The sequence below is a fragment of the Cryptotermes secundus genome, unplaced genomic scaffold (assembly GCF_002891405.2).
Source record: "Cryptotermes secundus unplaced genomic scaffold, Csec_1.0 scaffold2307, whole genome shotgun sequence".
Classification (NCBI taxonomy): Eukaryota; Metazoa; Arthropoda; class Insecta; order Blattodea; family Kalotermitidae; genus Cryptotermes; species Cryptotermes secundus.
In genome coordinates, this window is record NW_019722982.1 from 133788 (window position 1) to 147896 (window position 14109).

Sequence of the window (14109 nt, forward strand, 5' to 3'; positions counted from 1 at the left end):
AGCTATTACGAGGAAATAGCGACTCCGGTCTAAAAAACCGAAATTAAAAGCCGTGGGGATTCGTTGCGCTGACCATGCGACACCCTCTATCCGCTAAACTTGGCACTAACTTCGCCGACAAGCGGCGGTCGCTCGGTCGGCATAGTTCACTTGCGAACTTAAACCGCGGAGTTTGTTTTTTTGTTTGTTATCACTTTGCTAACGTGACAGAGCAAGTTGGCGTACTGTTAACACTCTACACTTGTACTCGGCGGTGCTGGATTCGTGTTTCATCTAGGTCAGCGGCTATCTTGACCTGCCAATATAATACTTCGATTAGGCTATGACCGTTTCATTCAAAATCCCTTCCAATTTATATGTAGTTCTATCATTTGCCGCTAGATAGCCTAGCTACATGCTGCATCGTATAATAGCCCAGCAAATCATCTTTGACTTAAATTCTGAATATGTATCGTCATATTCATTTGTCACTATGTAGCAGTAACACGAAAGTATATACAAAGAAAAGGTAAAGGTATCCCTGTAACGGGCCGTGAAGGCCCATAGGGTTGTGAGACGTCGAGGCTCCCACATTTTCTAGACAATTGGCTTACAGATGGTGGTAAGGTTGTCATCCCTACCCGCTGGATGCCCCTTTCCCCCACGTTGTGTATTTCGGTAGATTTGTGCCTAACTGCATGGTGTTACAACCCAGAAAGTTGTGCTCTCCACAGTTACCGCTATGAGAACCTAAAATCCAACTTTATGGTATACTTTTCTTTTGCATGTCATACATTTTTTATGGCAGCTACTTTCATCATGAAGCAGTCACATGAGAAGTGAATATGTAATATTTGCAAGACACTTTCATAGTCAAAGCAGTTCTGCCTTGCCATATTCACATTGCTCATGATGTAATTATTAATGTGGTTAGGAGGCTGGATACAGCAGCTGGAAGACATAATTAACAATGATGTTAAAAACAAGTTAGTTGTGAAATTAATATTACACCTCAGCTGGCCTTCTCAATTGCAACAAAATGCCTACGCTGCAACACTGTATGCTTCCTGTTTCTCTCTCTCTCTCTCTCTCTCTGAGCTACAAGAAATAAGAATCACTTGAACCACTGATATGGAAACTTCTCTACATGACAGCCAATAAGAGGCCAAGAAGAATACTATCTTATGAGTTGTGATGCCATGTGACCTGATAGAAATTTACCAGTGTTTGGAGGAACGTACTGCATGTCTTCAGGGCCAAAGAATAATTATTCTATTTGCTGCTTGCTTGGCTTACTCCTCTGTCCTAGATAATGAGTCAGTATCTTCCTCCAAATTGTTGGTGAGCTGTAAGACTGCATGGTGTCATATTCCAGAAGGCCATACTTCCTACAGAATCACTGAAATTTTGTACTGAAGTTTACACTAGAAGTCATTTCATGGTCATTCTTTGTGGAAGACACAATATTGACAAAACTTAAATAATCTTGATCAAATTATATTAATCCACAGCTCCTGTGCAATACAAATTGCCATATCATCACCTGTTTCATAGTGGACTGAAAGGCATGGATCATAGGACTGTACTGACATTACAGAGCAAAATCTTCCTCAGACACCCTCCCTCTTCTAGTCAAGATATTCGTGAATTTCATGGATCCCTGTGGTTCATTACCATATTCACCAGGACCCACTACTAGACCCATTCCTGAGATAGCAGAATCTAGTCCACATCCTCATACCTTATTTCTTAAAGGCTCATTTTAATATTATCCTCCAATCTACATGCAAACTACAGCTACAACTAGGACTCAACAGATCCTTAGTGCCAGATCATATCATTACCAAGAAACTTCATTTTAACAAGTACTTTCTTAACAACATTAAGTTACATGCATATTTAATCTTAAGTGTTCAAACTCTTCATCCTATCAAATTTAGAGGTGACCTTTATCTCCAGAACAGATTTTTCATGTTTTAGCTCTAAAACTCTTAAGAATTAGTTTTCTGCCTAAAAGCAAATGACAGGGCCTGGCTAACAACAGTTCTTGTGTGTCTGTGTTCTAGCAAGCAGCACTACAAGATTCCTGCTGTAATTTATATCTATAGTGTATTGAACAAGAATGGTGTCTTTTTCTTTTCAAGAAAGAAAGATGCTGTAACTTAGATGGCTGAACCATATACACGGCACCACATCCCAGAAGACTGCTTTCTTCATAATCACTGCCATTAAAACCTCAAATCTTATATGGATGAAGTTGTCAACAAACAATAAATTAATACAAAATTTTTGTATTCCTACTTTTATCATTTTTTCTTGATATTATAATTTCTTTCACAGGAACATCAAAACAGTAAAACTTCCAACATTCAGGTCTTTAGAACTTTGAGGCATTAAGGCACTATATATGTGATTTTGGTGTGCATCTGGTTCATTCTATGGGAAAGAACTGCATGAAATTCCTCAGCACAGGGCAGGACTGTTTGTATCTTCAAGATATGCTTCACAATATGATGCCAGTCAGCATCACCAATGAAGTAGTGGAAATGTTGCTTAATTCCATTGATGATTTGTATAAGGATATCTGTTCATGGCGTAGGAAGTCTTGGTACAATAAAATACTTGAATAGATCATGAAAGACATCATTCATCTAAGTGTGACTAAATTAGATTTGTGTCATATGGCATATCTCATCTCAGGCATTCCGTTAGCAGACTTTACACACCAAACAGACTGAAAGTGCTAAAATTGTGGTATTTGATGGATAAAACTTCTGAAACTACCATTATAACAGGCTTACATGCTATGACAAACTTAGATATATTTGTTTTACACTGTCTTTGTTCCAACATCATAACAGCGACAGCAGGTATATATACACAGTTGAGAATACTAGATGTTTCTTTCTCATGTTCTGTAACCAATATTGCCATAGGAGACATCATTAAATTAGGGCGTTTTGAAGAGGTGAATATACTTCATACATCTATAACTGAAGGAAGCTATACAAAGTTCCTTAATAGATTGAGTCATTTTACAGTAGTTAGTTAGTTAGTTAGTTATTGGAGAGGGTGTGTTTCCCCATGCACTTAGACCTGTATTGGTCCATTGTGCTTCCCTCTATGATATTCTACCAGTCTCTATATCCTACCAGTACTGGTGCTTACCATCAGTCCCGCCCAGCCAGCGAGACCGGCTCTACTAGCTGAGAGGTATCTATAATGCTTCCCCCATCTATCAGAGGTATTAGAGACTGCTGTTGGGCGGGAAACGTCCGTAATTTGGCTCAGTGACCTCCTTTGGAGATATGAGGTTCTTTTACGTGCCGTAAAGCTACGACACGGGACCCACGGCTTATAGTCCCTCACGGAGGACTTGTTCCCTGAATTTTTCCGCCCTTAAAAATTCGACGACCTCCACCAGGTATTTGAACCCACGTATTACAAATCATGAGGTGGGAATGTTACCTCTAGACTACGGAGGCCACTCATTTTACAGTAAGTCTTTGCATGTTTGATACATCCAAAATAGAACTTCAGACTTCAATCTATTGCTTAACTACATTCAGAACCTTGGAGAAATAAATGTTAGATGATGTATTTGTGACAATTTGTTATAGTAGGGATGCAGAATCTGCAGTATATCAGGTTTAATGACATAAATTTTCCAACATCCAACAGTTGACTCTCACAACAGGATTACAGTTGCATGAACTGAAATTGTACAAGGTAAGGGATATAAATTTGACAGTGATAGGTAGAAATTATCTCTAAAGATGTTGTACATGTCAAATCCCCCAGTGTGTTGATAACATTGTTTCATTTCTAGGCTTCAAATTTTTACAGCTTCTCACCCTTTACCTGTACCATGGTTATTCATTTATTTCTTATACATTATATGAATGAACTAATCTAAAAAACAGTGCACATGTTTATAACATGAATGTGGCTCAGTTATAGAATTTGCTCTTTCAAGAAATCCATTAAAATGTTCAGAATCTCAAATGTCAGGTTTGCCATCATTGCATACTGTGAAATTGCTTACTGTATCCTGCCCACATATTATTAGCTTGAAGGGCATAAACACAAGGAACAGTACAGGCGTTTTGGAGGAGCTTATTAAAGGAAAGATGGAGCATCATCTTTATGTTTATATGGGTGAATGGAATCAGATGGATTTTTAAAATGCTTCAGACATGTCACAGAATAAAAAAAGAAGTATCTACAGAAAATATCTAAGACATGAGTCTCATACATCATAAAACTACTGGCAAATTGATACTATTGTGGGATGTTAATGTTCCAAAGAGACAAACACATAGAAGTATAACAGGTGTATATATTATTTACAAATGTACAGGTTGGCTGGGGAGCTGTTTCGATATACTAGATTGCTGGCCCTGAAAAGGGGCGTTGTTCAACTGTAGTTTGCTGGTCCTGAAATGGGCCATTTTTTCCACTGTGTGTGTGCTAGTAGAGTTAGCTGGACGTCGTTCAGTGCTGGCTGGGTCGGCTGACGACTGGCGCCATTTACTGGAGTTGCACTTACAGCGAGGCACGTAGACCGATGAAGGTTGAACTGATGCATATTCGTATGCGGAGCCATGAATGTCTCTGTCAAAGTCAAAGTCATGTTGCGACTGACGATCCGTCAGTCAGCTGGGGCTCATGACCAGATGTTACTTTTTAAGTGAAAGTTACTGTCCTGTCCATGTGGGGGACCCTCTCTGACAAGAGGTCAGGTCTGTCACTTGTCAGTCATAATCAACAGTAGCAGTCCATTGTCAGTACGTACACTTTTTTTACAGTTGAATCTTAATATCTAGTATGTATAATATTACAAGCCCTCTTGTCAGTCTAGGCTCAGTACAGCAGACTATACCCTATTTCTAGTAGTATTCGCTACCATGGCAGTTTAGTAACTTGAACGGTCGTATGCCTGACTGTGGCCAAGTTTAAGCCTCTTATACTTTCTGTGTCAGGCTTCGCCTTGTCTGATGTTGCAAACATTCTCATTGTCATGATTTTGTATGACTTCTGCTTGTCACCTGCATAGTTTTCTTATATAATCATATATGTACAGGATTTTGAAAGCCATGTGCAAATCGTTGACTGGTGTGCACCTTGTTCTGTAGGCGCTGCAATTTCACTGGATGGGTGTCTGCCGCCAACTCCCAGGCGGGACTAGCATAAGTCATTAAGATCCAATGAGAGCTTTGTGTAGGGTCAGCTTAATGTTAGCGCTTAATCACTCACTTTTGAATAGGGAATATACTCTAATGAATGTTCTGAAGGCTTTGGCTTAGATCATTTAATTTTCAAGATGCAGGACCCATTGTTAATGCTTATTCTACTGATCAAACACATTCTGCCAGAAATTTCACTATCTGCGTGCAGTATTAGAAACCAATATAATCTGCACATGGTACCAAAGAGATGCCAACGGGAAAGGGGAAGTGGTATACGGTACTTAAATTGATACTTATACTCGCACTACACCGCACTACACATATGTTTGAAAATGCGTTTAGCGCTACTAGCGGTAGAAGTCGGAGAACATTTAATTAATCGCAGCAAAACAGTTCAGGTTTGCTGAGTTAATGTAAAATGTCACCTGTAGATTGCGCACTTCACTATATACAATGCACTCTTGCGGATCCTCTTAGAACTATCAGCCTACGTAGCCATTTTAGGACCAAATTATGTAAATAGGTAGTTCTGTTTGTTATTGTAGCGTATTTAAATGGTCTGTTTTCGCTTGTGATACTTCGTGCTGTTCTACATGAAGCTTGGTGACGGTATTTCATAAAGTGAAATAGACTTCGCGCCATTTTACCGAAATGGAAGAGGACAGAACATCGGAAACTGTCGTAATGCCGGACATCTCCGAACCTCTAACGAACGAATCCGAGGAACATGGAGTTCTGACTTCGGAATCACATCAAACTGTGACACCGGTTGCAGTTCCAGTGGCATCAGTTCCCGTGTCTCTTCCTGTTGGTTCACTAATTGGGGTAGCGAGTACTGGTACAACATTTAACGTTATCACACCTGATCAGTTACAGGTTCGTAAACTAAAGTATAGGACCTTGTTGCAACTATGTTGTTTTTTCAGGGGATTTGAAGCAATAGTAAGATATGTTGGTACTCCCGATTAAAATCAATAGGTTATGGCCGACAGTTTTGCAAGTGCGAGTGAATCAGAATATTAATTGTGCGCACGCAGCTGCAGCTGTTGTTATATCTCCCGTCCCATAATATTTAAACCTTTGGCGGAAGGTTGTGTTATTCTTACTAAATATGTATTTTAGATCAGGTAAAGGAATAGTTTAAAAATAGTTAATAGTGTTAATAGTTATACAACGCTTCGTTCTTAAGTGAGTAATAGGCTTTCTTGAAGTCTGTGAATAGTTTTAAGTGCTTATGTCCTATTGTCTCTCTAGTACCTGCCAAATGCAGAATACCAAATTACTGATTGATTTAACTAACTGTATGGAGCTCAGTCCTTGAGAAGCTTACAGTTGTTCAGGCACTCAGTAAATTGCCAGCATTGTATGGGAACCAAAGGTTTATTACAGTGTTCACAAGAGCCTGCCACTGGTCCCTGGCCGTAGCCAGATGAATCCAGTCCACACTCTCATCCTGTTTCTCTAAGATAATTTCTAATATTCCTTCGTCTTCAATGTCCAGAATTTCCTAGCAGTCTGATTCCTTAAGGTTTTCCTACCAAAGCCTGTACACTCTCCTCTTGTTTCCCATGTTTATGTGGTACATCATAATTTACATAAATGATCATCAGTAATTTTGTCTACATCTGGAATTAAACTTGAAGGGAAAATTAGCAATGTAAAATTTAGATATTTACAAACTGATATTACAGTTACCTGCTTCTGCTCAGTTCAAGCCCCATGTGTTGTGTGTGGACAACAGTTTCATCTGCGATACTCGGCAGGATAAGGACTCAGAACCACTGCGCACCTGGGTGAGATCACAGGTAAGATTTCGATTTGTCCTGATGTACTAGGAGATTCTTACCTTTGATGACCGGTTCACAGCATCTGGCGCACCACTGACTGCAGTCCACATACGATTTTTGCTGATAAATCAGTGTGCCTAATGGCCAGTAACATTTGGAATTAAGGGAAGTTATTAACTTTGTTGACCACTGGATGGCATTATGTTTCTCAGTGAGCAGTGTGGTTCATGGTTGAGAATTTATGATTTGTCAGCAGTAGGAGGCAGTTATCAGCTCCATTAGCCATTTGTTCTCAGTTACACTTAGCGAGCAGTGTGTTCCATCATAGTACACTATACTTTAGAGCAACATCTTAATCCCTTTACTGACAGCTGTAATGTTTCCTACAGTAATATAAGCAGATTTAACAAGGAGCTTTGGACAGAACTCATAAACCCTGCTTATGTATTGCACAGAGCTCTGGCCCTGCAGATCTGTCATCGTCATCATTGTTGTTGTCTTATTTTGTTTTGTAAAGAACTTATTACTTAAGTATAGACTCTGTTTGCTTTAATTTGTTGGACATTACTGAAAAATTCAGGATTATTGCTGTGTCCGAAACTGTTGACTTACAGACTGTTTTATACATAACGTGTAGATATGTTTGTGATCCATCTGCACACCATATTTGACATCAAACTGAAAGTGGGAGAAAAAAAATTAACACAGCTGCTATGTTTACACATTATGAATTTGTTTAATGGCGCTCATAATTTTCGGAGATCTAGTACCATGCTTTATTTAAGGACCGTAAATTAAATGTTGCTGCCGCCTCAGAAATTGCAGTATCCACCATGTCCTTACTGATGTGGGCCAGTGAGATTGCCTCTGATAGCATAAGTTTCATTCCAGGTTTTATGGAAACTGGTCAGCTGGTTCAAAAGCTGAACATGGGAGAGACACATAAGGAGAGAATTGTGGGTGATCACATAAGCCTAATTGTTTCCTTAAGGGAAGTGAGCTAAAAATAGATATACAAAACAATTGAAGTACTGTATTACTGAAACTGCTGGTCACGGTAGCCGAGCGGTCTAAGGCATGCACTGTTTTCGCTCGCTCTGAAGCCAGGATCGCAAGTTCAAATCCCACACAAGGCATAGATGTTTGGTGTGTGTGCTCGCTCGTTTTTCTGTGTTTGTGTTGTCCTGTGCTTGGGTAGAAGCCTTGCGACGAGCTGGTCACTCGTCAAAGGAGTCCTACCATCTGTAAAATGATCATGAAACTGAAAAATCAGCCCTGTGCTCCAAAGTGAGAGCGAGAGGAGAAAAAATTACTGAAACTATGTAGCTTGTTTTCGTATTTTTCACTGCTGGTTTTGTTCTCTGTTTTGGTTAATTTTGACGATATTTTTGCTGCAGAATGGAGAGCTGAAAGCGACACACATAGTAATACAGAATGACCCAGGCAGTAGCGATGAGCCCAACACCCCTTCCAGTATTCCTGGCACTCCTATGGGACTGCGGGGCGAGACAGTTCCCAGTTCTTGGACGGAATCAGCTAACATGCCTGTTCTGCCAGTGAGGTGTAAGGTAATGTAATTCTATATACAAAACATTTTTTTATTTACGTATTTTTTGTGTTTTATGTTGAAGAAAACTGCATAATGAGGAGCTTCATAACTTGTACTCTTCTCCAAGTATAATTAGAATGATCAAGTCAAGCAGGATGATGTGGCAGGGCATGTAGCATGAGTGGGGGCGAAGAGGAATGCATATAGGATATTAGTGGGAAAGCTGGAAGGAAAGAGACCACTGGGAAGACCAAGACATAGGTGGGTGAACAATATTAAAATGGATCTTAGAGGGATGGGATAGTATGGATTGGATTCATCTGGCTGAGGATAGGAACAAGTGGAGGGCTCTTGTGAACACGGTAATGAACCTTCAGTTTCCATAAAATGCCTCGAAGTTCATGAGTAGCTGCCCAATTGGCAGCTTCTCGAGAAGGGCTCAGCTTCATGAGTGAGTCCATGTTTTACATTTTGCTGTGTATGTGAATACTCGGGTTTTGTACCATCACATAACAAACATGGTTTTTTGACTACTGTGCAATAAAACAATTGAAATCAAGTGAAAACAAAAGTCAAATCAGCTTTTACTATAGCAGTTATACCATGGGTTTCGTTCTACTTTGACCATCATCAGGTGTGTTATTTTATTATACCATAGTCAGAGACTCGCGTTTGTTATGTGACGGTATAAACCTCAAATACATTTCTTTTTACAGGAATTGATGTGCTCACAGCAGTGATAATGATGAGTACTGTTTAGGATATAACACTGTGTAGTCCATTGAAAGTCAACCAATGTCTCTGAAGAACATACCGCCTCCATGTTCAGGGTCACCAGTGTGAAAGCAGTGATATTTTGATCGGCCCTGAAGATGGAGACAAGATGTTCCTCCGAAACGTCGATTGACTTTCAGTGGACTACACAGCATTTTATCCCAGAAGATGCATTTATCTTTGTCAGCAAAGTATTTCAATTCCATTATTACATCTGTGTTTATCAGAATACCACAACTTCAATCATATCACACAAATGCAAAAATTCTGCATTATTTGGCTGAGAATTAAAATTCTTCACAGAATGACATATGTCATCTTCAATCTCCATTATTTATTTCTCTTAAGAACACTTCAGTTTAGTCATGCATATCAATTTTACCATTTACATTTTTGTATCATGGATTTTTATTTATGTATTAAGTATTATTAATCATGTAAGTTACTGACTAAAAATGTTAAAAAATGAATTTTGTGTATAATTACACAGATTTGTAACATACTAATTTGCAGAATACAAGCGCAGAGTTGCATAAGCATCGGTTTGGCTCAGGCGGACGAGGGCGTTGTATCAAGCTGGCTGATTCGTGGTATACCCCAAGTGAATTTGAAGCGCTCTGTGGTCGAGCATCTAGCAAAGACTGGAAGAGAAGCATCAGGTTTGGTGGTCGGAGTTTGCAGACTTTGATTGATGAAGGGATCCTGTCACCACACGCCACAAGCTGTACCTGTTCTGCATGTTGTGATGATGACACAGCAGTGAGTACCATTATTCTTCGAAGCATTGCTTGTAGTGGTATATCTGAAGTTTGTTTCAGCCATCAGATTACTCCAGAAATTACTTAGAAACTCTGGTCTTGTGTTTGATGTGTAGATTGTTAAGGAATAAGGAACTTCATGATTGGTACTCCAATTCAGATATTATTGGATAATGATATCAAGGGAGATGAGATGGATATTCATTTCCCATCTTCCCCATATGTGCTACGAGTCGGGATAGCGCAGTCGGTATAACAACCTGCTACAGGCTGGACAACTGAGGGGTCAGAGTTCAGGACCTGGTAGGATCAAGAATTTTCTCTTCCCCACATCATTCAGACCTACTCTGGGGTCCACCCAACCTCCTATCCAATGGGCAGCGGGGTCTCTTTCCCTGCGGGTAAAGTGACCAGGGCATGAAGCTGACCACTCACCTCCAAATATTGCTGAGGTCAAAATGTGGATCTATGTATCCACTCCCCCCATACACCTTCATGGCATAGTGCTTAATTAGTTAAGCACAGGGATGTTACCTTTTTTTTTTACCCCATATATGCTGCACATCATGTACGCCTCGTCTTTCTTCATTTAATTACTGCTACCATAATAATAGGGCGTGAAGTGTACAAATTGTGAACTGCGTTTAGTATTACTGTTAATTTATAAGATTCATTGCATTGTATTTATTTCAGTCAAAAAATACTGGGTAACTATGAAGATTGTTTTCTAAACTGTTCATAGAAAAGTCAAAATTCAAGTCATGTTAGTCGGAGGAAACCTGAGAGTTCCAAGCCCCAGACCAGTCGAAAGCTCAAATTATATGCTGAAAAACCTTATGGAAACCATGGATTGTGCCCATTCCTGAGAATAAATGATTTAGAGTTGTATTTTGATACTGCAGACTGGACCGGTACGTCTTTTCACACCATACAAGCGTCGCAAGAGAAAAGATACATCAGATGGAGAGGGAGGCATGCCGCGCAAATTGAAACGTGCAGTATCCAAAGATGGCAGTAATGGGGAGGACAGTGACGCAGGTAATTATATAATATCCCCACTGCATCTGCTATACCGTGTTTCATTTAAAGTTTTCTTATTAGAGCCCATTTTAAAGATCCTTGGCCTCAGAGATTGCCCCATTTTGCGTTCATATTTTATGGTTCCGGCCAAAACTAAAGAAACTCCGTGGTTTTAGTCCGCAAGCGAACTATACTGACCGAGAGACCGCCACTTGTGGGCGAAATTAGTGCCAAGTTTAGAGGATAGAGGGTGTCGCTTGGTCAGCGCAACAGATCCCCACGGCCATTAATCTTGGGTTATCTATACATGGTTCTGGTCAAAGTCACGTATAAATAATCCATAATTTTTTCTCATTTATCTTAGTCATTTCAGTGCTTTACCCAATCCATGCATGAAATCTGTACCACAAATTAGTGTCGTGTTTTCTCAAATGAAAGGCCAAGTCTTGTTTTGGTGGTTAAGTAATGAAGGACTGTGTTCAGTTTGGGTGCAAAAAATATATTAATCGTTTTGAAATCTTTAACTTTCAGTTTTTATTTTTCTGAGATGCAGTAAATTCTAATATTCTTGCCATCAGCATAAAAAGTGAGATAGAAATATATTTCAAGGTCGGGAGATGAGTCTTGCGACAAGTTTGCGTGAAGAGCCGCTGAACCTATGAGTCAGAAGCTGTTATTCACTAAAAAAAAAACACATGAAATCACAATTTATGTGTAGATGTGCTTCTTAGTAGGGTAATCATCTTAGATTTGGAGCCATCTTTGATTCAGATAAATACAGCATTTGCATGCCAATGCTTTTGGCTCAGAGAGACCTTGAAGTCTGAGTGTCTTTGTTGGCCTTGGACGAATTCTTGTAGTAAGAGTGGGAATAAAACCAGTGGTACACGTCATTTGCATAACTGGTCCAATTTTGCATATTCTATATTCAGAAGAAGTTTTTGTTTGTTTTGAAATGCATGTTAATACTGTCCATGTAAATCCCTTCTTAAAATTAGAACATCGACACAAATGATAGAAATTGACTTTAAGCAACAATTGCTGTGCAGATAGGCATGTCATACTGTATTTTTTGGTATAATTGCTAGACTTATCCACATATATATTCATCCATTTTTGGTAGATTGAGATAAATGTTCATAATTAACAAAGGAGTGTCATTGGTATTTGAATGTTATATAATGCTTATTTAAACTATTTCTCAGTGTAATATACAGAAGTCTTGACCCCAAAACAAACCTTAAATGGAGTTTGATTTGTTTCATTCTGGTCCATCACACTAACAATTACAAATATATATCACTCCATCCAATGTGACCTGTAAGTGAAAAACAGCACAGCAGCCACGAGCAAACCCTGGACGATATAAAGAACCTCCACATCAGGATAGTCAGGTGGCACAATATCTGCCCCATAAGAGGGACGATGGGAGGACGAACACGAGCCTGCATGGTTTACGAATTTTAATTATTGACAATCCAAAAAAAAAATTTAATTTAGCATCAAGAAATTTTATACAATTTTATAAAAAACTTTACATTCCCAGGAAACTGCTGTGTTTGTGAAATGTTCTATTTTGTGTACTATGTATTGTAGCATATAAGTGTACGTACTTTATGTCTAAACAACTTATGTGATGGTGGTTTCCTATTTGTAGTGATGTTTGCCCTCTGAAGATGGTCCACAGAGACCGAAACATGTAAGGGTGTTAAGTTTTCCATGTAGTAAAAAACTTACAGGTCACATTGGATGGAGTGATTTATACTTAAATGGAGATTTCACTGTATAAAGTTTCATTCATTATATTTTATTATGGTTCCAAAATTTAAACAAGGAAGAAATCCGCCAGCCATGAGTAGAAGTAACTACTGATCAGATCTATTACCCATTTTCGAAATGGGCTCATTACTGTCCACAAATCCTAAGAAAACCATTACTTGGGATACTCTTCTTTTCCTTTCTCTGTGTGTACTTCGTATAGCAGAACAGATTAAATGTTTCTTAATTGAACATTACCTTAATGCTCTCATATGTAACTGTCCCACTGCTTACTTTATGTTTTAAGTTCTCATGTTGGTGTTCATTTTATGTGCCAGCTTCTCAGATTTATTTGCATTAGACCCACTTTCTTTCCTTTGGCCTTCACGCAAAGATGGACAGTACAGTACAGGTATCCCGCGATATACACAGTCGTGTCGTTATTGGAAAACAGCATTATGCATGAAAACATAAATCTAAGACACTGTTTCTGTAGACTTTTTATTAGGAAGAAGGAGTATCTTATGCTGTCGAGCTTACATTTTTCAGTGATAAACTTGAAGATCTCTGTTTTTACTGTATTATAAATCTTAATTAATTTCAGTTCATAATTTGTTGAGCTGAGATAAGCGATTGACTTTTCAAAAAATTCCTGTAGAGGTAACAAAAAGCTGGATTCTTTCCTCAGGGAGTTTCAGAAAATTATTAGGAGGTAGTGTTTTCAGATTTATCAAAAAGATGAAACACATACAATTTTAAAGTAATTATTTTTCAACATAATTTATTCCTAGCGGGTACTGTGGCTGTTTCCCAGGGGATAAATCAGCAGGGATGTGAAAATGACCACCCCATCAGTTGTTAAGAACAGTGGGGCTATGTCTACAATCCCATACCTCTTCATGGTATCATGCTAATTAATTAACCCGTTGCCGTGGTTCGTCGTGTATGTTTCGTCAGGGATTTAAATCGTCTGGGGGGGTTCGACGTGTATGTTTCGTCCAGCTGCACACGTATGTTATAACGCCCATAATAATTGATGGTTTTGCTGTAGATTGTTAGATTTTTCACTGGCCTGTTGTCAGGAGGACTGTATTTAATGACACACGCGTTTAAGAGCGCTAAGTCGTCGTTACATATGCCTGTCTTGCAGCAACGTTCCTGTGGCTATTGCGAGCTGTTTCTGTTATGAATGATGTGTTTTGTTTGCTCTGAAGCTATAAACACCAGAGACTGATATGTGCTGGTGTTTATAATATCATATTGCCCTGAGCTGGCTATTCAATTGGAATTCTTAG

The 14109-nt window shown here is 39.0% G+C and overlaps 1 protein-coding gene across 3 annotated transcripts in view; it reads left to right on the top strand.

Annotated features, from left to right (window-relative positions):
* Positions 1-5659: 5659 nt before the first annotated feature.
* Positions 5660-14109, top strand: part of LOC111861595 (deformed epidermal autoregulatory factor 1) — a 14166-nt gene continuing 5716 nt past the window's right edge. For 2 of the 3 annotated variants that reach the window (XM_023846283.2, XM_023846285.2), the window contains exons 1-5: positions 5660-6044; positions 6860-6973; positions 8353-8523; positions 9792-10037; positions 10939-11074. In XM_023846283.2, coding sequence (XP_023702051.1) covers positions 5820-6044; positions 6860-6973; positions 8353-8523; positions 9792-10037; positions 10939-11074 — 892 coding nt within the window. In that variant the 5' untranslated portion in view covers positions 5660-5819. The remainder of the gene's footprint in view (positions 6045-6859; positions 6974-8352; positions 8524-9791; positions 10038-10938; positions 11075-14109) is intronic. The other variant, XM_023846286.2, reaches the window with a different exon arrangement.